The sequence below is a fragment of the Lepidochelys olivacea genome (genome assembly GCF_965140295.1).
Source record: "Lepidochelys olivacea isolate rLepOli2 genome assembly, chromosome: 9".
In the NCBI taxonomy this organism is placed as follows: Eukaryota; Metazoa; Chordata; order Testudines; family Cheloniidae; genus Lepidochelys; species Lepidochelys olivacea.
In genome coordinates, this window is record NC_140419.1 from 100,552,223 (window position 1) to 100,579,134 (window position 26,912).

Below are 26,912 nucleotides of genomic sequence, written 5' to 3' on the forward strand. Positions count from 1 at the left end.
TAGTAGTCATAACTGATTTCAGACCCGTGTCCTGAAATCATTTTGAAACATGAAAGGGGGGGACAAGTTGTGACCAGAGTACAGATCATTACATGAAAACAAAACATTTGTACTTCTAAAGACACTGGTAGTTCACATAAAACAGTGAAACAAGAGGCCTAAAGTCTTACGTTTTTTGTTTTAACCTTCCTCCATCAGAATCAGTTTGCTGTGTCTGCATTTTGTCCTCATCATCAGATTGTGCTGCATCATTGCTGTGAAATATACACTGTTATATGCAAAATACTGTAACAGCTCTTAACACAAATTAAAGTGCTAGCATCATTCTATTAAGCATTAAACCATATCTTTAGATTCCTGCTTATATCACACATCTTGATAGCTCTTGATTTAGGAGTCCATTAATAAGTTCAACATCCTCCAATAATGTTCAGCATCGTGTTCAGCAAGCAATAGCTGTAGTCAGCAGATACAATGCATTAGGTACCTTGATTAAGACAAACTGCATACACATCTCTCTCAATTCAAGGTACATGTTATCTATTACCTTATGTACATTCAAATATCCTGAAAGGCCACATTCTCTCTCGTCTGTGTTTTGAAAAATGTCTGAAGCAGACTAAATACATGAACTGGCTAACGAATTATTTGTACGTATAACAACTTTTTATTGTTTCACAACATGTTACAGATGCTTCTGTTTCATTATGGTACTTTGTTTCCAATTGTAGATGTTAAGCAAATATGTATCTAAGAAAGCCAATACTGAAGGAAGAAATAATGCAAAGCAAAACTTCGCACACAGAAATTTATGTGGCTGTCTGAAAATTATTTTGTCCAATGCTATACGTATTTATAAACAGTACAAGTGTTCAAATTCCTATCTGACATTTATGCTAAGGGCTTAGAGACCTCTGCATTAAAATATGACTTGCTGATCAGCATCAAGTATCTGCAACAGTCTACCATAAGGTCAATTGACAACAATCTCCGAACTTATTCAAGAACTCAAAAGAGAAATTATAAACCTGCTTAAATAGGATGGAGACTGTAGAATACTCAACTGTAATTGTGCCCGTAGAATTTCAAAGCATGAATGACCTCTTAATATTTATTCTCCCATAAATTTATTTTAACTACTTCTTAGGCACCTATTATTGGGTTATAATAAAATGCATTCAGTTCAGGTCAGAAGCAACACAACATTATGCATATTTACTGCTGTTTGGTTTGGAGTTAAGGCTGATTTTCAGAGATGCTGAACACCTGCAGATCCAGTCAGAGATTTATTGTCCAGTGGTCGGTTATCCTAAAAATACAGTATTTCATTCTATATCCTCTGTTACCTAATTAAATAAGCTAATATCAAAGAGAACCAGGTAACAGCATTCAAATTATACACAACACAAACAGATGGATGGGTTGAAACATACTTCCTTGCTTCCATTAAAAAAGGCTTTAAACAAAATAATGAGTACAGAAACAAAACAGCAATATTTGAACAATATATCACAAGCTATCTGAGATGAACAGCTAGAAGCCATTTTCATTCATACCTGACATATTCCTTAGTTCTCCTCATGATATGCAACGTCAGGGGGTTAATGCCTGGTGGCAGTTTTTCTTCTGCCAAGCTCAATGGTATTTCTTCACCAGTATCAAGGTTCTTTATCATTACACTCGCTAGAATTTCCTGCAGTACAGAAAATACGAAGAATCTGACATTAATGAGGGTGCCTTAAGTCCTGAGACTTAAAACAACAATTTTAGAGGATTCTAAAGAAAAAAAGGATACCTTATATACCAGAATATTTTGTATGTGGTTTTTACTGGGAAATTCTGCAGTACACTCTATGCCTTACAATACTGCATTATATGAACCATTTTTTCATAAATTGTCTTGATTTAGACATGTAGAATGCTAATGATAGCACTTTAAAGAAAGGACACAACTAACTGGATTATACGGGTAGAGTTACAGATTTTAGATGTGTGAAGGGAAGCATTCTATGTGACCTCTGCAGAACACAGACCTAACTTGTCTTCTGTTTTACAACATGCAAACTCAACTACCTTCAATTTCTGAATCGATATTTGGTAACTGATACTGCCCTATTTAATAGCCAGTTGTACCACTATACAGTTAGAAAACTGAATAAGGGAGCAGATTGGATAAGATGCAAATTCCAAAATTCTGAAATCCTTCTCTTCAAACTTTACTTTAGGTTTATGTCCAAATGGAAAGAGAGAGGACCATCTTATCTGCCTACTGCCAACCTCTATTCACCAGGGGGCCCTGTGGGCTAGAACAGTTGAGTCCTAGATAGGACAAAACAAGGACACCTTTTGAAAGGCACTTTAACCTAATGATGTCCTACCAGAAGCTGGGACTGGACAACGGGATGGATCTCTCAATGTACTGCCCTATTTTATTCATTCCCTTAGAAGCATCTGGCATCAGCCACTGTCGGAAGTGTCCAACTGCTGGAAATGGCCCACCTTGATTATCCTTACAAAAGGTTTTTTCTCTCTCCTGCTGGTAACAGCTCACCTTACCTGATCACTCTCATTACAGTGTGTATAGTAACACCCATTGTTTCATGTTCTCTGCATATATAAAATCTCCCCACTGTATTTTCCACTGCATGCATCCGATGAAGTGAGCTGTAGCTCACGAAAACTTATGCTCAAATAGATTTGACAGTCTTTAAGGTGCCACAAGTACTCCTTTTCTTTTTGCGGATACAGACTAACACGGCTGCTACTCTGAAACCTGTCAGAAGACAGGATACTGAGCTAGGTCAACCATTGATCTCACCCAGTATGGCCATTCTTATGCTCTTATGAATGGAATCTAAAATTTTGCTGCAATAACTTGTACAAATTTAAGGTATGGAATGAAGAAAGATACATAAGGGACAGGCATGAAGAAAACACAAAGCTTACAGTGTTATTCCAACAAGACAGCTAGTACCTATTAATGAGGGGAGGGAATCCTATAACATCAAAACGGATAAGAATACACACAAGTCATAAGTAAGGCTAAGATTTTGTCATGGTTATTTTTAGCAAAAGCCACGGACAGGTCACGGGCAATAAACAAAAATTAAGGGAAGCCATGACCTGTTTGTGACTTTTGCTGCTGCAGCTCCATGGTTTCCCCTGCCACCATGGTGGCTGGGAACTGCAGGCTTCTTCCCCCTTCCCGCAAGGCTGTCCCCGGTGAGTCGCTGGAACCCTGAGGAGGGCCTCCCATCACTAGAACCCTGCAGGGAAACCCTGAGGAGGCTGTTGTCTGTGGCTGGAAACCTGAAGGGGGACCCTGAGGAGGCTTTTGCCTGTCACTGGAACCCTGCCGGGGCCCCGCTGGCTGCCAGCTCCTGTCCCGCAGCCCCAGGGGCTGAAGCAGAAAATGTCACAGAGGTCTTTGGAAGTCACAGATTCCATAACATAAGCATACCCTTAGTCATAAGTATAACAGAAAATACTCTATCTTCTAATAAAATATGCAGCCAAACACTCTTGGAATTCCAGTACGCTCAACACAGAGGCATTTAAACACTTTGTGAGCATTCACAGCCCTTGATTCACTGGAACGCCTAACCTGTGAAGAAAAATAGTGTTGCTCTGCACCATTCCTACCGCTCCTTCCTTTTCCCCACCTCAGGATACCATGGTTCAACAGTGCATGAGCAGGGGTGATGAAACATGACTATTCTAACCCATCTCTGAAATTGGAAAGGAAAAGCACACGTAAGAAAACTGGGTAGAAGTCCTAGTAATACCTCATCTGTGAGTTCTCTTCCAGAGTTAGATCTGGGTCTTTGTGGTCCAAGCAATTCATTTGGTATTGTTTGTCCATCAGCTGATTTTCCATTTTCCTGCAGTTGTGTGTGCGCATAGATATATATATATATTAATATATGTATTTACTTCAAACATTCTTTTAGTATATTAGTTTCACTATAATTCCAGAAGTGCAAATTGGCAATTACATTACAGGATATTTCCAGAAAAATAAAGATACTCATTTTCCATTTGAAAAATGTACATGTAATGTTTATAAATTAAGTATTCTGAAATTAAACTCTGAATGAAGAGCTATACAGATTGCCTGCCACATACACAATACTGGTATTTGCAAGTGCTGAGCACCTGCAGCTCCAACTGACTTCTGTTAAAGAAGTGTGGATGCTGAGCACCTGTGAAAGATTGGGCCCCAAGATCAAATAGCTTCCCTTGCCTTTATCCCACCCAAGGGTGATTGTGCTTATATTTAAGTGACTTTCCGATTCTCTCATTTTCTCTTGCTACATCCTGTGGTGAAAGTTCAGGATCAAACAAATCCCTGGGCAACTTCACTGGCTATAATGGAGTTAACTCTGAGGTGAATTTGGACACAATTTCAGCTGCAGCAACTTTGTCAAAAATCTATTGTATAATCAAACAAAAGGTGGACTGGGAGACAGAAAAATATTATTCAGACAAAAAAACCCTCCACTGGTAAGAGATGTACTAAAAAATATTGACGAAGTCAATGTATTTTCTATTGTAATTGGCTCTCCCCGGGACTAGTTGGGATGAAGGTAGGTGGGGTTAGAGAGAACCTGGAGAAGGAAGGGAAAGCATTTAAGTGCGCTGCTACCTGTAGTCAGCTCGAGGACACAGGCACTTGTGGGAGGCTCTATCTGTATTAAAGGACTGTCAAGAATTAAAAACATGCTGTCTCTATTATTTTAATTCTCCTTTTGCTGCATTGTATTTTATACAATATTAGCTACACATATGCAGACCTTTGATTCCTCCAAGTTTGTTATGATGTGAAAGTGCCTATTTAAATGAACCCATTCGGTACGATTTCTAAATACTTTATTAAGGTCATCCAAAGATTTTACTTCATTTGTAGGCAAGGACTATCTTTTCATTTTGTCTGTGTACACACACATGCAGTGTCTAGCACAATGGGGCCCGGATACATGAATGCAACTCCAGATAACCACAATGCATAATAATAGAACAGTTCACTAACCTGTGCAGTAACTATTTTATCTCCACTGGTTGCGCTTGCCAGATCCAAAGAAGGCTGAGAATCTTTGGCCATGCATTCTGTCACTGTATTCAAAGCAAAGAGACCACCAGTTGTTAAATTCTCTCTAGGAACTATAAAGCAACTGCAGGTTAGAAAAAGGTGCATCATGATAGTATTACATGCCCTAGAAATTTTTTTATTTAAAATTGCAATACCAGAATAGAGATAATTTAGTCAAAGTTACATTAATACACCACCTTTTTCAAACTGAAATAAATATCAAACAGTATTAGCAATCTGTATTGCCAATTAGATTTCTTATGCAAACAAATCCAACACCAGTAAAGGGGATCATTTAAGCCTGAAAATAAGTTTTGCTACTAACCTCTACTCCCTCTACCCGGGTGGGGAGGAATAGCTCAGTGGTTTGAGCATTGGCCTGCTAAACCCAGGGTTGTGAGTTCAATCACTGAGGGGGCCATTTAGGGATCTGGGGAAAAAACTAGGAATTGGTCCTGCTTTGACCAGAGGGTTGGACTAGATGACCTCCTGAGGTCCCTTCAAACCCTGATATTTTATGATTCAGCAAGTGTTTATGTTACTGTTTTTCCCCCCTAGGGCCTGAGCAGCTCTTGTCTATTTATTAGCATGGAGATATACATTATACATGCTTCAGCTGCAATTTGCACAACTCTGGGAAGCCTGCTATATACCAAGCTGCTGAATACACCATATTCATTGTTCTGTTCCTTGTACAAGATTATGTTAGGTAACTATTTCTACTGAGGAAGACAGGCAGTGCAGGTACCGTACTCTGGTGAAACAATAATGTAGTAGCTTCTTTAAACTTAGAATCCTTCCAGATCCCTGCACTCACATCAGGACTAAGTATTATCTAGACCATGTCCGACAGGTGTTTGTCTAACCTGCTCTTAAAAATCTCCAATGATAGATATTCCAAAATCTCCCTAGGCAATTTATTCCAGTGCTTCGCCACCTTGACAGTTAGGAAGTTTTTCCTCATGTCCAACCTAAGCTGCCATTGCTACAACATAAGCCTGTTGCTTAACAATTTTCTCTCCCTTTTCCTTATAGCAAGCTTTTATGTACTTGAAAACTTATGCCCCTCTTCCCCCCAATCTTCAGACTAAACAAACCTAATTTTTTCAATCTTCTCGCATGTATTCTGGACCTTTAATTATTTTTGCTACTCTTCTCTGGACTTTCTCCAATTTGTCTACATCCTTCCTGAAATGTGGCACCCAGAACTGGACACAATATTCCAGTGGAGGCTTAATCAGCACGGAGTAGAGCGGAAGAATTACTTCTTGTGTCATGCGTACAACACTCATGCTAATACAGCCCAAAATGATGTTTGCATTTGTCCTTATGGAATTCATCCTATTTACTTCAGGCCATTTCTTCAGTTTGTCCAGATCATTTTGAATTTTAATCCTGTCTTCCAAAGCACTTGCAACCCCTCCCAGCTTGGTATCGTCCACAAACTTTATAAGTGTTCTCTCTATGCCATTATCTAAATCAGTGGTCTCCAAGGTGGGGTGCGCTCACCCCAGGGGGTGCACAAGACCACCCCTGGGGGCACATGGCAGAAGCAGCACCGCCGGCACGGCGGGCAGCAGTGCTCCTGGACCTTTGATTCTTCGGCAGCTCTTTTTTTCTTTTTTTGCTTCCCTAGAGCTGGCCATGGGGAGTGCATGATTCAAAAAGTTTGGAGACCCCTGATCTAAATCACTGATGAAGATATTAAACAGAACCAGACCCAGAACTTATACCTTACAGTAGCTCCAACGAGGCTGTATTTCCCTAGTTTCTTTATGAGACGGTCATGTGAGACATTATGAAACTTTAGTAAAGTCAAGATATTCCATATCTACTGTTTCCCGGCTATCCACAAGGCTTGTTACCCTATCAAAGAAAGCTACCAGGTTGGTTTGACAAATCCATGCTGTTACTTATCACTTCATAATCTTCTAAGTGTTTGCAAATTGATTGCTTAATTATTTGCTCCATTATCCTTCTGGGTACTGAACTTAAGCTGACTGGTCTGTAATTTCCCCTGGTTGTCCTTATTTCCCTTTTTATAGATTGGCACCATATTTGCCCCTTTTCCAGTCCTCTGGAATCTTTCCCATCTTCCATGACTTTTAAAAGATAATCGTTAATGACTGAGGAGATATCTGAGCCAGCTCCTTGAGTATACAAGGATGTATTTCATCAGGCCCTGGTGGCTTGCAGACATTTAAGTAATTTTTCATTTGTTCTTTCCTTATTTTAGCCTCTGATCCTACATAATTTTCACTGGCATTCACTACATTAAACATCCAATGCTAACAACCTTTTTGGTGAAGACTGAAACAAAAAAGTCTTCTAGCACTTCTGCCATTTCCACATTTTCTGTTGTTTCCCACCACCATTGAGTAATGGGCCTACCCTGTCCTGGGACTTCCTCTAGCTTCTAATGTATTTGTAGAATATTTTCTTGTTATGCTTTACGTCTCTAGCTAATTTAATCTCGTTGTGTTATTTCCACTTTTTGCAAGACTCTGTTTTGAGTTTCAGATCATTACTTCCTAACTTTCCTACACAGTGGGACAGTTTGATCTTATTGTCCCCTTAATAATGTCTCTTTGAAAAATTTCCAACTCTCGAACTGGTTTTCCCCCATAGTAATCTCTGAAAATAAATATTTATTATAGAATATTTTACAGATCATTTATAATTTTAGAATTAGCAGGAACTGAAATAATCTGTAATGATCTAAAATTATAGTTACAATATGACATCTCTAACTCCTTCTCTTCATCATACAGTGGTTAAAATTCACCCAAAAATTTATCTATGTTGACTTTTGGCATACTGAAACTACACCATTTCTTTATTTGCTGGAGCAAAGGTTAATTTTCCTCCTAGTGGAATGTTTCATCCAAGAGTTTCATTAGGGCTGTGCCCTGCTTAAAAACCAAATCCTCAGACAATACATATGGGGAAAATCATTACTGGAAAACTAAAATTTATGATTTATAATTACACAAATTCATGTGTACTATGCTGGGTGTTTTACCTTTCACCACAAGAGTTCTATCTTGCTCAAAGTATATTTTATAGCCTATCAAACTTGCAGTTTTCTGTCCTACACTATTCTCAACATAAAAGACAGCCCTCTCCTATGCAGAAATAGTTGACAGAGTGCCAGAAGATCAAGCTTCTTTTGGTTCGGACTAAAAATTATTTTTGACAGCCATTGCATCAGAAATTTAGTACTGAAGGTTTAATGTGATCTTTGTGATCTGATTACTGTTTCTAATCAGCTGTCCTACTGTTGCTGGGCAATTCTCTGGGACAGTACATAATTAAAGTGGCATGGTGCTAGATTCCGGACTGCGTCTCATGTTTACTTCTGACACGCCAATACATATGCACATCCAACCATCATTAGTAGAAGGAGGTAGTAAGATACCTACAGTATGGGCAACAATCATAACTAAAAGTCATGAGTACAGAGTTTTAGAAAGTCCAATATGAATACTAAAGAAAGACATTACTTCTAAAGATCTAGCCATAAACATAGCCATCTAGCCAAAAACAGAACTGAATCCCACATCTAATCTGTGGCTTTATAATCACTACTTTTTAAAAAACATTTAGACTCCTGTTGCTGTGCAGAAGAGACATAAGCAGGGAAAAGATAAAGGAACAGTGAAACTGATCACAAAATGGTGCAAACACAGAAAAGAAAATAGAGAAAATATTTCCATTACTTTCTCTTGCTCTGTTGTTTTTAGGTGTTCTGAATAAAAGCAGGTGAAAAATTCTGACAGAGGTATGGAGTGAGACTTTCAAAAGAAAATATGTGAGTTAACAGCCCGAATCCTGTTGACTTTCAAAGGGCCTCGGGCTCCTAACTCACGCAGATATCTGAAAATGCCATGTGATTGTTCAGTTGATTGCTCCTCTTTAATTCAAGGATAGCTAGCCAAAAGAAAAGCAAGAGGTTCAGTAACTTCTGAAAAGCAGAAAAATGTCAACTGTCTAAAGACAGAAAATTGGTGCACTAATCTGGACACAATACCTTAGGGCAAAGCATATACTTGCCTTCTAAACCAGATAATTTTTGCACCTCAAACTCCAATTCACTCTTTTTCTTCCGTGGTGGTGGAGCGGGCCGAGCAGGTGGTGGTGGTCTAGGAGGAGGAACATTTGCAGGAGGCGGTGGACGTGCTGGAAGAGATTTCTTAGTGCTAGCAACTATATCAGGTTCTACACTAAGTTGCCTTGGGGGTTTGGCTGGAGGCATTTCTTCTGTTGTAAGATCTTTAGTAGGTAAGAAATCAGAAGTCACCTGTTCTAAAATATCTGTTTGCTTCACTTCTGTTACTTCCTCATCTTTAGATGTTTCTTTCGGTGAGTAAGATTCAGTGATTTTAAGCTCTTCAGCTGCATTTATTATTTCTGCTAGTTTATTAGTGGTTTCACCTTCTTGATGCTCAACGGTATGGTCAGAAGGCAAAAAAAACCCTCCGGATTCCACTTCTGCCTCCTTACATGTACTCTGAGTCACAGGTTCTTGAGTATCTTCTTGTAATGCTGATTCAGTAGCTAGTAGTTCAGGAATATTACTAAGGATATCTGCTCCAGGAATCCAAGTATTTATATCTGAAGTTTGATCAGTTAGTTCTTTTCCTTGAGAAGCCAAAGGATCATCTTCTAGCTGTTGTACCTTTTGGCTTTCTTCTATAATACTGTCAATAATCTAAAAAAACCCAAAACATATGTTTGCCAAGACATACAAATATAGGAAGGAAGAGTTCCTAAAGCACACTTTTCAGGCAGTCCATGCCAAGCATAGGATAAGTCTCAGCGTCTATGGAAAAGTTACCTCACTTTTATAATGAAAATAAGGACATCAATAAATATATTAAATATTAATATTAATATAATTATTACCCTCCAGCATTTTTTAAACAAAATTATGGGGGCTAGAAGCTGGGTACAGAAATACACCCACTCGAGTGGTAATGGGGTCAAGTGACTTCAGAAAACGTAAACTGCATTTTCTTGCTTTTTAGTGTAGTTTATATTTTTAAAAAGATTGTAACAAAACACAGAAAAATTTAATCTGATTATTTTTTTGGACATTTATCATCCCCCTCACTCCCCTTGTTTATTATACCGTAAAGTAGCCAAATGATTTAGTGACCACAAATCCTGAATTTTTATTTGAACATATTTAGTTTGATTTCCCCTAAATGAACAGCATTTGGGCTGTTTACAATAACTAATTCTAAAAACTTTGTATTAAGGTAATTTAAAAACTTACTGATTCCAATTTCAATATATTGCTAAAAATATTAAAAATTAATTTTAAAAATATTTTAATTCAGCTAAGAAAACTTTAAATCTAAGTTTAGACTTTATACACACTGCTAAACAGATGTTTAACCAACCTCTTTAGAGTCATCTTGTTTTACTTCCTGTATCAGGGCCTCATTTGCAACTCTGGGTATATTGCTGTCTGTTTCCTGTAAAAACAACCATCAGTAATAAGGAACGGAATAAAATTCCTCAATAAGAAAGGTAATTTAGCAAAGATACAAATTAAACGGCAAAGCAGCAAAATATCCCAAGGGGGCAAACATTCCCCTATATTTGAAGACTGGTTTTATTGCTGTCATACTGACAAGCTTAAGTAGTAGTTCATAGAGTAAACTGGAGAAGGTATGTCACACTGGAGTAATCACAGAAATAGACAACACACACTACGCTGAGAACTAAAAAAGTCACTTAATTTCAGTAATTTTCTATTCTCTTGCTATTTTAGGCGTGCTTGATAAGATCTCTGCCTATCACAAGATAAACTCCTTCCATCTAAATGATCCTACACAGACATTAGAATCTTGTGCTTATGAAACCCAGTGTTTTCCCATTGAAATGTCACAAAAAATATTCTGACTTTGTTGCTAAAATAACCAAATGGAAGATAATGTTGAGTTATGAGAAATAAATGCAAGCATATTTAATAATCTGCAACAAATGAAAATTAGGAAAAATTAAACATTTATAAGAGAAAGAAGGTAGGTAAGGTAATATCTTTTACTGAACCAACTTCTGTTGGTGGAAGGTAGAAGCTTTTGAACCACACACAGTTCTTCAGGTCTAGGGAAAAAAATCAGAGTGGGACAGACAGTAAGCATAAGGGGTAACATGTTGCAGGTCACTTGAGATTTGTGAGCAATAAGGATTAGATTGTTATGCAAAAGGGGTTTGAAGTGGACCAGTAAGGGTTAGCATGCAGTGTGTTGCAAATTGTTGGAATGAGCCATGAAAACAGTGTCCCTGTTAAGTCCATGTCTTTTTGTGTCTAGCAGCATTATGAATTTAAGTTCCCAGGCTTGCTTTTGAAGGTGTTGTGTATGTGTCAGGATGAGGAACGAGAGGTCAGAAATGAAGCGATCACTTTGTGAACTGTTCGCTGACGGATGAGATGGCATTTGTGTCTTATTTTTCTGGGAGTTCATTTAGAGGGCAGAGATGGTCTAGTTTCACCCACATAGTTGTTACTGGGGCATCTGACGCACGAGATGAGGTACACTACATGTTGTAACAGGCATGTATAGGATCCATAAATCTTGAAAGATGCGTTGTGAGTGGTATTCATTATCATAGGAGTGGAGACATGTCTGGAGGTTTTGTAGCCATTGTACTGGCAAGTTCTGGTGCCATTTTGATTTGGTGTGTCCTGGTCCATGGGGAGCTTACTAATGTTTGGGAGTTGTCTGAAAGCCGGAGAAGGGGGTTCAGGAAAGATTTCTTTCAGGATATGGTCCCCATAAAATATGGTTTTGTAATTGTTTGATGATGATTCTCCATAAGGGCTCCAGTGTGGGGTGGTAAGTGACAACTAGGGGTGAGCTGTCAGTGGCTCCCCCCCATGTACTGAAGTCGGTTCTCCCAGGGTATTTGGGTGACCCTTTCTATTATGCGATCTACTTCTCTGGTAGAGTGTCCTTGCTTGGTAGTTTTAAGTATGTTTAGGTGCGTGTATCCCTGACTCTCTCTTCAGAGCAAATTCAGTGGTAGCTGAGTGCCTGGCTGCAGATAACAGATCTTTTGGTGTGTCTGAAGCGGTTGCTGGATCTGCGAAGGTAAGTTTGGTGATACATGGGTTTTTGTATATAGTCATTTGTAGATTCGTTTCAGTAAGAGACACTACCTTACCTCCTTGTGTTTCCACATATACTGGGATCAACATAGCTATATTTATAATAGTTTACATAAAGTTTGTCTTGATTATGCAAAACTAGCTCAATACAAGTGATCTGTACGTACTTGCAGAATTTTCACATTTTTAAAACCTAGTACTACCATCACTCACAATAGCAAGTGTAATGTGATTAGCAGTTGCCAGGTTAAATCACATCTGGCAAACACAAATAAGTCTTTGAGCTCTTGAAAATTCACAACCTCGTATTCTGTCCTAATTATAACTGCTTAACACCTGGCATAGCAATACTAGTTAATACAGCTAAATACAAAGGTATGTTCACTCAGATGCTTTTGGAATCTAATGAAACTGCAGTACAGTACATTACACTCATTTCATTACGAAGTTTAATGAACACAAACAAGAAAATACTTAAGCAATTGTTTACCGCTCCACAGACAGACAAAACTGCTCCGGAATTGGTTAAAGGGGAGACTACAACGGGTCCTACTGAAAGGTGAACTGTCAAGTTGGAGGGAGGTTACCAGTGGAGTTCCTCAAGGATCAGTTTTGGGACCAATCTTATTTAATCTTTTTATTACTGACCTGGGCACAAAAAGTGGGAGTGTGCTAATAAAGTTTGCAGATGATACAAAGCTGGGAGGTATTGCTAATTTAGAGAAGGGCAGGGATACCCTACAGGAGGATCTGGATGACCTTGTAAACTGGAGTAATAGGAATAGGATGAAATTTAATAGTGAGAAGTGTAAGGTCATGCATTTAGGGATTAATAACAAGAATTTTAGTTATAAGCTAGGGACGCATCAACTAGAAGTAACGGAGGAGGAAAAGGACCTTGGAGTATTGGTTGATCATAGGATGACTATGAGCTGCCAATGTGATATGGCTGTGAAAAAAGCTAATGTCGTCTTGGGATGCATCAGGAGAGGTATTTCCAGTAGGGATAAGGAGGTTTTAGTACCGTTATATAAGGCACTGGTGAGACCTCATCTGGAATACTGTGTGCAGTTCTGGTCTCCCATGTTTAAGAAGGATGAATTCAAACTGGAACAGGTACAAAGAAGGGCTACTAGGATGATCCGAGGAGTGGAAAACTTGTCTTATGAAAGGAGACTCAGGGAGCTTGGCTTGTTTAGCCTAACTAAAAGAAGGTTGAGGGGAGATATGATTGCTCTCTATAAATATATCAGAGGGATAAATACCAGAGAGGGAGAGGAATTATTTAAACTCAGTACCAATGTGGACACAAGAACAAATGGATATAAACTGGCCACTAGGAAATTTAGATTAGAAATTAGACGAAGGTTTCTAACCATCAGAGGAGTGAAGTTTTGGAATAGCCTTCCGAGGGAAGTAGTAGGGGCAAAAGATCTATCTTGCTTTAAGATTAAACTCGATAAGTTTATGGAGGAGATGGTATGATGGGATAACATGGTTTTGGTAATTAAATATTCATGGTAAATAGGCCCAATGGCCTGTGATGGGTTTTTAAATGGGGTAAGATCCAAGTTACCCGGGAAAGAATTTTCTGTAGTATCTGGCTGATGAATCTTGCCCATATGCTCAGGGTTTAGCTGATCGCCATATTTGGGGTCGGGAAGGAATTTTCCTCCAGGGCAGATTGGAAGGCCCTGGAGGTTTTTCGCCTTCCTCTGTAGCATGGGGCACGGGTCACTTGCTGGAGGATTCTCTGCTCCTTGAGGTCTTCAAACTACAATTTGAGGACTTCAATAGCACAGATATAGGTGTGAGGTCTTTTTTAGGAGTGGTGGGTGAAATTCTGTGGCCTGCATTGTGCAGGAGGTCAGACTAGATGATCATAATGGTCCCTTCTGACCTAAATATCTATGAATCTATGAAAGTCATTAAGTCATTGGGGGGGAGGGATAGCTCAGTGGTTTGAGCATTGGCCTGCTAAACCCAGGGTTGTGAGTTCAATCCTTAAGGGGGCCATTTAGGGATCTGGGGCAAAAATTGGGGATTGGTCCTGCTTCAAGAAGGGGGTTGGACTAGATGACCTTCTGAGGTCCCTTCCAAACCTAACCTTCTAAAAAAAAAAGTGTGATTCTTATGGGATATTTACTTGTTACAAAAATAAGAAATGTTGTGGTTAGAAAATACTTTCACATGTAGGGCAGTTTGCATCTTGCACCATTCATCTGAATAGCATTTCCACTAGTTATATTTTAACTTTATGAGCAAATTTTAAACATACAATGCAACCCTTAGAGCACCTTGTTTCACCCCCAGTCACACTTAGCCAAGAAAAGTACAATGTAGCATAAATTTTAGCAAGTTTACATAGCAGCAGCTCCATGAAAACAGTGTAATTGACACAACAAAGTTATATATTAAGTGTATTAAATACGCTAAAACCTAAAGCAAACATTTGGAACCCAATTCTAAAATATTAGCCACTTATTTAGGTCAAGTAACTAACCTTAATTTTGAACATTTTAGAGATTGGGTAAAGACCTACAACTGAAAGTTAAAAGTGTGGACTTTTCATACAATGACAAAAAAAAAAATGACCAAAAGAAAAAGTATTTCTTTAATTTAAATATGCTATTCGAGTTAATTATAGACATTACATTTTGAACAGCTTTTCTAAATAGTTACTGGCTGCTCTGATATGGCATTCTGTACAGTATTTTCAGGAGACCACCACCATTTGTTTAAGCTTAATCCAGGGAGCAAAAATGAGCATTTTTCAGGAATAGAAAAAAGATAGTGACATCAATTTTCCAGTATAATCAGTGGAAGTGTTCCTTACACATCTGCTATTGCAATTTATTTATTAGGAATTCACTCTCTCCTCTTCAATGCCACTAAGTGGACAAAAAAAGCTAGTTTTCATTTGAGCTGACAGAATATTGATCATATGCTGATCCGTAAGCTTTTAGATACTTTGCAACTCACATACTATATGGCTTACAATGGTGTGGAAAAAAAGAAAGGGTGGCACTTAAAGCACAAACCCACAGGTAAAGGCCAGTATTAGCTATTCTTACACAGAAGAGACAAATCCTGGTGCACGACTGGCTGAGAAGAGTCATCTGACAAACCATTAATTTAATGATTAACCTGCAAAGAGGTAAAACCAAGGCAGGAGCAATGTAAAATAAACACACTTGATTCTCTGAACTTGGATGCAGTGAACGCTATTCTACGCCTCTGGTCTGAAGACAGAGCAAACGAGAAAGCAGTGATTTTCATGTGAATTGAACAGCGCTCCCTCCCATCCCCATCCAGGCCTCTTATTTCATTAAACCTTCAAACTGTTAGAAGTTTTCATCTGAAATTCATAGCCAAAGTGAAAAGATTTCTGACATTTCATATATATTAACATGTACATGCACTTTGCATTTTACAGCACCTCAGTATTTATTGTTTCTTGACAGAGGCTGAGGCCCTTTATTTTGCAGACTACTGTATCTTGATAGAGATTTGAAATGACAACCATTCTGGTATGAATTTGCAAGCAGATTTGGTCTGTTTTTTCTAGATTTTAGTAACCTAGTACAGTAAAAGCTGTGCTATCCAGCACTTTACCAACTGGAAAGTTCGAGAAACGGGCATTTCTGATACCTCCCAACACAAATCTGTCATCTAGTAACCAGGATCAATGCCGAAGCTATTCGGAACCCGAGTATTTCTGAGAGCAGTCGGACTTAGTTAGCCAAGAAGTTAGCCATTTAGTTAGCCATTTAGTGATCAATGGCTCCATGTCTAGTTGGCAGCCGGTATCAAGTGGAGTGCCCCAAGGGTCGGTCCTGGGGCCGGTTTTATTCAATATCTTCATAAATGATCTGGAGGATGGTGTGGATTGCACTCTCAGCAAATTTGCGGATGATACTAAACTGGGAGGAGTGGTAGATACGCTGGAGGGGAGGGATAGGATACAGAAGGACCTAGACCAATTGGAAGATTGGGCCAAAAGGAATCTGATGAGGTTCAATAAGGATAAGTGCAGGGTCCTGCACTTAGGACGGAAGAACCCAATGCACAGCTACAGACTAGGGACCGAATGGCTAGGCAGCAGTTCTGCGGAAAAGGACCTAGGGGTGACAGTGGACGAGAAGCTGGATATGAGTCAGCAGTGTGCCCTTGTTGCCAAGAAGGCCAATGGCATTTTGGGATGTATAAGTAGGGGCATAGCGAGCAGATCGAGGGACGTGATCGTTCCCCTCTATTCGACATTGGTGAGGCCTCATCTGGAGTACTGTGTCCAGTTTTGGGCCCCACACTTCAAGAAGGATGTGGATAAATTGGAGAGAGTCCAGCGAAGGGCAACAAAAATGATTAGGGGACTGGAACACATGAGTTATGAGGAGAGGCTGAGGGAGCTGGGATTGTTTAGCCTGCAGAAGAGAAGAATGAGGGGGGATTTGATAGCTGCTTTCAACTACCTGAAAGGGGGTTCCAAAGAGGATGGCTCTAGACTGTTCTCAATGGTAGCAGATGACAGAACGAGGAGTAATGGTCTCAAGTTGCAGTGGGGGAGGTTTAGATTGGATATTAGGAAAAACTTTTTCACTAAGAGGGTGGTGAAACACTGGAATGCGTTACCTAGGGAGGTGGTAGAATCTCCTTCCTTAGAGGTTTTTAAGGTCAGGCTTGACAAAGCCCTGGCTGGGATGATTTAACTGGGAATTGGTCCTGCTTTGAGCAGGGGGTTGGACTAGATGACCTTCTGGGGTCCCTTCCAACCCTGATATTCTAAGAGCTGAATGCTGTTCTGTTTGCATCCGCCATTGTGATTGGTTGGTTTATTACTTGGTGTATTGTCCTGTGTCTATCGTAAAATATCACCACCATTATAGCATCCAAAATACCAGTGAAAAGCAAAGGAGAGAAGCCTAAGAGAGTTGTGTTGACATTAAAACAGAAAATAGATATTTGTCCACATCTTGTAAAGGGCAAGAATAGGAATGTTTATTCATTTTATTGTATTCCAATTCTTTGAAAATTGGTAATCCATTGGTAAGTATAACTCTTAGTTAACTGGCTGGCACCCCCCATTCCCACAACATGCCGGATAACAAAGCTTTTACTGCAATATCAAGTTTGTCAAAAAATTGTAATATCAGACCAAATTTTAACCGCTGAATGGGAGCCAGTTTGGTCTACAATTAAACCCCTTAACTAATCTCAGTTAAAAATCAGAAGTCAACATGTTTATGGCCTGAGAAGGAACAGGGAGAATGGTCTATAATACATGCCAGCAATTAGAATTGAAAAGTTAGAAAATAAGGGCAAGTTCTTGAAAAGTAGGAGCCTGATTTCAAGCACCCAAATCAGCTTGGTTACACATCAGGTTACTGAGCACTCAGCAGTTACCAGTGACTTCAGCGGAGCTCAGCTGTCTTTTGAAACCCTAACTTTAGGCGCACACATTTCTTTTTTCCTTTTTTTTTTTTTAAGTGTTGGCCCAGAAATGTGCATTAATATACAATAAAGAAGCACCTGCCATTATTCTATCAAAGAATTAATTAATGAGCAATATTACTCAACAGGAGGATATATAGGCATTTTCCCCATAATAGAAATACTTGTATATTTTAATGTACTTTTTCTAATTACTCCTAGTGACAAGACATCATATAATAAACTCCTACAACATTTTAATTTAGGCTATTCAAATGCATACTGACAAGGTGACAAGAAGCAAATACATTTTGACACAAATACATCCCACTGTAGTCCGTGCCTCAACAAGCTTGCTAGATTAATTTCCACTTTTGTTGACATTAACACAGTAGACTTTGGACTTGAGAAAGATCCCAAACTCCTTCAACTGTACGGCTGGTCACAAGTTTAATGAACTGATAATGGTACCAAGTGGTGAAACTGATAGTCTGCTTTTATACAAGGCTGACTTTTGAAGGTGAAGTGATTTAGGAAGACGCTCCTTAATGAAAAACGAAAATTAGTAACATGGTGAGGACCCCATAAGCAACTAACAGTAGTGCCCAGCCACTGCATATACTTAAAAATTTAGATTATAGCCAAATATTCTCACTCAAAGTTTAGCCAGTGATACATGGAATCCGCCTCAATCCACATCCACGTACTACTTTCTGTCAGAATTAAATGGAACTACATTTACTGAAAAGTTTAGACATTTAACACCATATTGTCAAGGAGACATTGAAATTAAAGCAGGATACCAGGTGAGACGCCTATAAATGTAACGACAGAATTAAGTCAATGACTTTTCTAAATCTCTCCTCCTAAATCACATTACAGTGGAATGAATAAAGATATGCTGTTATCTGTGGGACAGTGTTATGACTTACTTTCTACCACTGTTGATGAATCAAAATATTTCTATTTTCACTACGGATTACCCAGCACTTCTGGGACAGAAAACGCCAGTCCTGCTTTACTCCACATAAAAGATTATTGCATAGCATCGCCTTTGGTCCTTCTCCCAACCTGTATAATGAATTGTATCCGTACATATACCAATTCCTGACCTACTTAATAAATGCCAGAGGTTCAGCTGCACTGTCATTGTGCAGAGAAACAGCATACTAATTACCTGCGTGGGAAGTGGTGATGCTGCCTCGATAAGCTAAATTTAGAGTTTTGCTTTCACGTAACCTGAAGTGGTAGCTTTTGAAGCATAAAACACTTTACTGCCTTCTGTCACCAAAATACAAATAGAAATTTTAGTCAATGATTTGAAATAAGTCAATATAATCAAGGTGACCAAAACTCTGACATACTCCTGTATCTGAATATAAAACAAAAAAAGATGGGTCCAGTTCCTCTACATGCTGTTTGAGTAATTAAAAACTCTGCCAATTTAAGGATACCATTTATTAGCTCTTTAGTCAAAGCATGCGGGTCCATTTTTCTTTTTTTTTTTTTTTAAGCCAAAGGAAACAAGAAAAGTTTAAACTTAAAAAAAGTGGAAGCATAAAAAGTCAACAAACCACAACAAGGAAAGTATGATTTGGAAAAAAGCTTCATCCTTAGTTTGCCATTTTCTGCCTACGCATGCAGCTCTATAATATGAACCAATATTATGGACTTACGGTCAGGCATGTTACATAAGCATTTGTCAGATTACAAACATTTAAGATTATATAAAGAGAGACACACCTTTAATACATGGGACCCAACTTTTGTCGGTGACCTGCTAGGAAAAAAAAAGGAAAAAAGATTTAGATGAAAGTATGCAAAAAAATCCCAAAGCTCCAAAAATGAATCCTTCCCTTGATTACTTAGTAGAAGTTTCACTATACAAAAATCACAATGACAAAGGTCTTCTCTAAACTGGTGGTTTACTCTGAATTTTCAGTTTAAAAATATTGTGTCTGCCTCTTCTACACGAAGACCAAGTGATTATACCACAGGTTCCTCAGCACTCACAGTGAAGACTTTTCAGAGAAGCTGAAGGGAGTTAAATGCTCAATTGTCACTTGAAATTTGACAGGAGCTGGGAAAATAACTCCCTAAATCTCCTTTGAAATGCCCAGCCAAAAGCAATTTCTAAGAACCGAAATAATAGGATTCTCCTGCCCTCCATCCCTTCTATAAAACTGATGCTATCCCATCTCCGTGGCCATTGATCATTTCTAATCAGAGGGATTTTAATAGAGTTATTGCTCATGGAAGATGACAGAGAAGCATCACTGAAAACTGAAGCCCTCATTAAAAGGAAAAGTAGTGCAAACTCCAAGAGACAGCAGTCAAGTGCCTTAGCCCAGACAGAGTGTGTCATCTCTGACAAGTCCATTCATTCTTCAGCCTCTCCATAAAGGCAGCAACCAAGAGTTCCAACTAGCATGGACTGTGATAAGAACACCTTCCCACCAGCCAGCCACAGGACTGAGACAAGCAGCTTGGACAATTGGCCTCTAGAAGTTTACATTCAGAGCCAGAGAGCTACATTAGCTTCCAATCTGAAGCGCAACTTCTAATAAACCTAATTAGAGAAAGGGATTGGGCACCAGAGAGCTACTCATCTTCAAGTCACTGGTTGAAAAATACTTCAGGTTGACAGCAATGGAAAGTTCACTGGTTTATTTTACTTCTGCAATGTACCCAAATTCCTGAACCTGTTCTTGATTTTTGGTGTTCCAGAAGATACTCTTATATTGAATAGTGCTGAGTCAGTGTTTTGACTTCAGGGCCCTTAAAGTTACATACACCATAACCTCTGCCTATTATGGGCTGTTTGCCCATAGTTTGCTTCCTCCAATGAGAGCATCAAAGTTTGAAGCTACGGTAAAAAGACTGCTCAAGAATTTTAACTGGCTGCAGAGATCAGTGACCACACCTTTGATGAACCACATACATAATCAAATCCTTGCTTGTTAATTGATTAGGCCTAGTTATGTCAGTTAGAAGTGTGAAAAAAATAATTACATCCCTAAACCAATTTAGCTGTGCCAGCAAAAGCCCCATTGTAAACATAGTTATGCCTGCAAAAGAGTTATTTTGCTGGTAATAGCTTATTTAATTCAAGAAACTGGCATAACACCTGCAGAAGAACTCTTGGCAGTAAAAGCTGCAACTCCATTAGGAGGGTTTGCTGGTACAGCCATATCAGCAAACCCTTTCTAGTATAGACAAGACCTAAGAGAATAGTTTTTTCCAGACCCTTTTCTTCATCTTTTTTCCAGAATGACAGTTTCAAGGGACACTATCAACTTGAAAAACAAGTAATTACCATCTTTTTTTTTGGTTCATTTGTTTTTAAAAAGACTACCATTGTTACACCAGAGACAACTAAAAAAATAAAACTGAAAGGTCAGAGAAAAATATTTACTCGGCTTACTTCAGTCAAGTTTTTCTTTTTAGTTAAGAAGGCCCTTCAAAGAATGGACTGGGATTTCTGTGGTGTTTTTTTATTATTATTAAAGTAAGGTACAGTACACAAAACTACTTTCAGCTCTTTTTAAAAATTGGCTAGATTTCAAGTTGACAGCATCTCTTTAATAGGAAAAAACAATATGCTTTTGAAATTCATCTGTGCATTGGAGAGAGATTTCCAGAGATATACAGAATATTTGTAGTAATATAGATAGTAACTTATTTCAGTGATTACGATGTACAATTACTAGAAGTAAATGTTGACCAAGGTGTTCAGGACAATAAATCAATACTTCACTCAAATATCAGTATGTGCCTTTTACTGCTATTCTTAACATATTGCTTGGGAAGATGCTCACTCACTCACTTCCCTCTCCTTCCTCACTCCCTCTTCCCAGCAGCTATCCTTAACCACTTTGTATTTCCAACTAGCAGGACTTTGTACTATAACCCCTTGATTTTAAGTTGAAAAGGAGAAAGGAGCATTGACATATGCAGTACCATGTCACTACAGCCAAAAATCTTAGAAGTACTTTGTTCCTTAGTATTATTATTAAACATGTTTATTGTGGTGGTGCACAAGGACCAACCAAGAATGGGGGGCCGCTATGCTAAACACTGTGCAAACACAACAGTAGACAGTCCCTCCCCTGAAGAACTTTCAATCTAAATGACCATAGTGGCCAAAGATATTTCGGACACCCTACCTGTTACAAAGTAATACTAAACAAAGTTATATACGTATGTAACTATCAGTGCTAACACTGATTATTTCTAAGCAAGGAAACACACCAGGGAAACACCCCCTCACATTCCTTCACTAGTTATATGAAGTAAGTAGTACAGTAAACCAATTTAATTCTTCTTCCCGCCTTCCGTGGGTAGATTTTTTTAGATTCAAAATAATTAATTGCAGTTTCTCAGGAAAACACACACAAGTTCCATTTAATTATTTTCCACTTCTGATGTATTACTGAAGTGTACAGAATGCTTACAAAGACAATACAATAAGAATGTCAAAGGTATCACAAGGTATAACACAACAAGTATTTGATAAGGCTACTGAATAAAAGTCACATTAAAGATAAAAGTTTTTTGTTGCTGTGGCATCTATTCAACATAATAAGGCATTCAGATGATCTGCCATAATTGTTCTTGGTTGTGGTGGCATAATTCTCAGAGCAATCTGTGGTGCACTAAGAATAAAAAAAACCTGTTCATTAGGCTTGTGTGTACTTCGTTTCAATTATTCATTAATGTCAGTGCTGGTCCCTCCAGGGCATGAGTGGGTCACCTTTTTAAGCCTTTATAACTCAGCGTAACAAGTACATCACAAAAAAAAATTGTTAGTAGGCACCTTCACCAATAAGAGGTTTTGTTAATATTGTTCTGTAATGGGTTCCTTCTCTTTCCCAGCCCCCTAAAATTAACACTCAGTTCTATTTCATCAGACACTGATTTTACAAATTCTGTATATGAACAGCAGCAATTTCATAAATACATGTATGGAAGACATGAAATTTATTTGGTACAAATATTAATCAATTATAGAAGTTTGAGCCATCATGAAAAATTCAATTAGGAAGTCTCTTTATGCTATATTAACAATGAAATGTCATGTACTAAACAAAATCGTAAGGCAAATGAATACTGTTATGAATGTGCTGTTGAATAGAATCTGATATTCCTCCAGGAAATTTATCAGCTCTATAATCCCATTATCTGACATTTAGCAGTTAGAGGCTCAGCCCTGCATAACAGATTTCATAAAAATCTTTTCCAACAAAACTGATTTTCAGTTAAATGCAGATGAAATGTTTAGAGAGTAGCTTAAGTTATTATATCACTGCCATCGTCACTACACCCGAACGAAAAGGGTTTAATAGGCAAAGCAGGAGTCAAAGAATGAGCCAATGGGACAGCCACAAACATAACCAGTTTATTAGAATATCTAAAACTGAAAATACCAGCAGCCTCCTGCAGAACTTGCTCTTTCATCCATTCAACCTACCTATTCATTCTAAAACTGACCAGGCTATAAAAGGCCTCCTCTTCCCTGTTTCCCCTTATTGGGCAGCTCCAAGCTAGTAGACTGTCAAGCTAAGAGTGGAGACTTCATGAAGATTAATGTCTTCACCACTGAACAGCTTCTTGACAAATTTAGTGCAAGGGAAAACAGGAGACATTTAGGCCTGCATTGTCAATGATACATCACCTTCTTTGAGAAGATTACTGCATTTCCTTTGTCTAAGAAATCAAGTTGATCTAATCTACTTGGATTTCAGTAAGGCATTTGGTACAATTATACATGGGAAATTATTAGTTATATTGGAGAAGATGGGGATTAATGAGAATTGAAAGGTGGATAAGGAACTGGTTAAAGTGGGTCATACTGAAAGGTGAACTGTCAGGCTGGAGGGAGGTTACTAGTGCAGTTCCTCAGGGACTGGTCTTGGGACCAATATTATTTAACATTTTTATTACTGACCTTGGCACAAGAAGTGGGAGTGCGCTAATAAAATTTGCAAATTACACAAAGTTGGGTGGTATTGCTAATACAGAGGAGGACTGGAACATCATACAAAAAGATCTGGATGATCTTGTAAATTGGAGTAATAGAAATGGGATGAAATTTAATAGTGCAAAGTCATGCATTTAGGGACTAACCAGAAGATTTTTTCCTATTAGCTTGGGGGCATATCAGTTGGAAGTGACAGGAGGAGAAAGACGTGGGTGTTTTGGTTCATCACAGGATGACTATGAGCTGCCAAGGTGATGTAGCTGTGAAAAAGGCTAATGCCGTCTTGGGATGCATCAGGGGAGGTATTTCCAGTAGAGACAGGGAAGTGTTAGTACCATTATACAAGGCACTGGTGAGACCTCATCTGGAATACTACGTGCAGTTCTGGTCTCCCATGTTTAAGAAAGAGGAATTCGAGCTGGAACAGGTGCAGAGAAGGGCTACCAGGATGCTCCAAGGAATGGAAAACCTGTCTTATGCGAAGAGACTCAAGGAGCTTGGCTTGTTCAGCCTAACCAAAAGAAGGCTGAGGGAGATATGATGGCTCTCTATAAATACATCAGAAGAATAAATACCAGGAAGGGAGAAAAGCTATTTTAGTAAAGTGCCAATATGGACACAAGTACAAAGGGATATAAACTGGCCATCAACAAGTTTAGGCTTGAAATTAGGCGAAGGTTTCTAACTGTCAGAGTGACGTTCTGGAACAGCATTCCAAGGGGAGTAGTGGGGGCAAAAAACCTAACTGGCTTCAAGACTGAGTTTGATAAGTTTATGGAGGTGATGGTATGGCGAGAGGTGCCTACAATGGCATGTAGCTAATCTGTGATGGCTAGGAGCAAATCTCTCCAACGGCTGGTGATGGGACAGTAGATGGGAAGCCTACGTAAGAGGAAGATGAGGCTGAAAGGAAGAGGGAAACAGAGGACTGGACTGAAGCCAAAAGACCATCTTGTACAGGAGGTATATGTTTGACCTCAGTCAGCCCAGTCCAGTCATCATATCCACTGCTGCTCTTTGATTTCCATGTGACACCAATGACATGTAATGTTTTCCTCCTTCCTATGAACTATGGCTGCTAGGAATAATTGCAGCCTCTATCTGCAGATCTTACTGCAGTAGTCTACACCTTTGTAATCACAAGGATACATCATTCCTACGCACTCTACCGGGCTACCCTTGAAAAACATTTGGAAACGTCAGTTGATAGAGAACAAAGAAGCTTGTCTCAGGAGGGGCAAGCAAGTACAAGGATATAATTAATGCACCATACACTGCACTGGCTACCTATTCACTGAGTGCAGTTTTAGATACTGGTTAAAATAAGTATAGGAACAAAGGAATTCCCATACATGTCACATCAGCGTTTTACCTAGTCTCTAATAAGGGTAAGTACGAGATGCTTCAAAGATTAAAACTCTAATAATAGAATAGCCTTGGGATAGTTAGACAGTAACCCCAGAAAACTAGTGGTTGGCTTACATCCTAAAAGCATGAGCACTGAAACCCTCAAATATTTACCCTACCTAGTTAATGTAACAGAGGATATTTTATAGTCCATGGAAGTCAAATCCCTTTTTAAAATCCTACTATGCTCCACCCCAATCTCCTGTAACAAGAAGTTCCAAGTTTCTTGTGTGTAGATCACAAGAAGTATCCCCTTATCAGTATTAAGTCTGCTACTGTTTCATTTCATTGGGTGACGCCTTTTTCTCATGGTATGAGATAAAGTCCCTCATAGGCGTTTATTACCCTATCTATACAATTCATTATCTCTACCATCTCACTTGCCGCTTCTCTGAACTGAAGAGCCTGAATCACTTTCCTCTCCTGAAAATCTTCATGTCTCTATTACTCTTCATTGCCATTCTTGGAACCCCTTCTATCACTATACCCTCTTTCAAAGGGGGTGACCAAACCTAAAAACTGTAGTCCAGATAAGGGCATTTCATCTGTTTATATAGGGTCGTTACAATATTTTCAGTTTTATTCTCTGTTAATACAGCCTATCATCTAGGCATTTTGACCCTAGCTGCACACTGAACAGATGTTCTCATAGGCAATGACATGGTCCAGGACTCAGTTCAGGACCCAGTTATCTGAGAGACTGACTCTCTCCATATGTCCCATCATAGAAGCATAGTTACAAATAAAATGAAAGAAGATATACTTTGGCAATGAAGCATATAGGCTCAGCTAGAGGGAATGCCTTAGCTCTCTAAACATCTGGTTTAGAATATTTAATGTTACTGAAGTCCCCAATCCGGAAGGGCAAGTTTAGCACTTAAATCCTCAGGATAAATTGCATTCTATGCAATTACTTGTATGGATTTTTATCCATATTAAACATTTACATAGCACCATCGTTTTGCATGATGCTTCCCCAGGGAGTTGAGATGGATTGTCAGAGGGGCCTTAGGCATCCAACTCCTACTGCCTCGCAATGGGGGTTGGAAGCCCAAGTCTCCTTTGAAAAGTTCAGTCTTACAATAGAAGTTAGGTCACAACAAGATGACAAATGGAAGGGCAAGGGAAAGGAAAGACAAGACAAAGGTTAAAAGAAAAAATTTGAGCAATTATATAGTGGGCAAGTTACAAATTCTGATACACTTGCAGATACCATTCCAGACATAAGGAGCAGCACGTCAAGAAGCACAAAGGCGAGAGTGGGATGAGGTGACAAAGGGAGCGACAAGGCCTGAAAAGTGTGCAGAACACAGCAGGAGAGGTGGGAGCAACTTTGGGCAGGCCACTTACTCTATGCTTCAGCCTCCTTGTCTGTAAAATGGAGATAACACATCCCACAGCGGTGTTGGGAGGCAAAACTGATGTTTGTCATAGAAGAGTGTATAGAATCACAAACTATTACCCACCTTAATTGATTGGTCTCGTTACAGTTGGTATGGCAACACCCATTTTCATGTTCTCTGTGTATATATATCTTCCTACTGTATTTTCCACCGCATGCATCCGATGAAGTGGGTTTTAGCCCACAAAAGCTTATGCCCAAATAAATTTGTTAGTCTCTAACTTGCCACAAGTACTCCTCGTTTTTTTACTTCATATACTGACCAGCACTTTCAAACTCATCTCAATAGATTTCTCAGAGAATTAGAAATGTTACATCCATTTTAACTCATTATTTCCCAGACTGGTTGGGTTTCCTGAGTCTGCAGTTATCAAACCCAGTCTATCCCTACTGTTAGGTTCCTGTACTCCGCCACATAAATCACAGTGGACATTGTTTAAGATATTCACGGCTGCATGCAGAGCAAGAAATGAGGTCTGAGATG

General features: G+C 38.9%; 1 protein-coding gene across 2 annotated transcripts in view; it reads right to left on the reverse strand.

Moving 5' to 3' along the window:
- The window catches only part of WDR44 (WD repeat domain 44), a 60,848-nt gene that overhangs the window by 25,315 nt on the left and 8,621 nt on the right, over positions 1-26,912 (reverse strand). Inside the window, exons 2-8 of one of the 2 annotated variants that reach the window (XM_084639112.1) lie at positions 19,383-19,419; positions 10,495-10,569; positions 9,143-9,800; positions 5,030-5,112; positions 3,786-3,881; positions 1,557-1,693; positions 171-254 (exon numbers count right to left, since the gene is read on the reverse strand). In XM_084639112.1, the coding sequence (XP_084495238.1) occupies positions 171-254; positions 1,557-1,693; positions 3,786-3,881; positions 5,030-5,112; positions 9,143-9,800; positions 10,495-10,569; positions 19,383-19,419 (1,170 nt within the window). The remainder of the gene's footprint in view (positions 1-170; positions 255-1,556; positions 1,694-3,785; positions 3,882-5,029; positions 5,113-9,142; positions 9,801-10,494; positions 10,570-19,382; positions 19,420-26,912) is intronic. The other variant, XM_084639113.1, reaches the window with a different exon arrangement.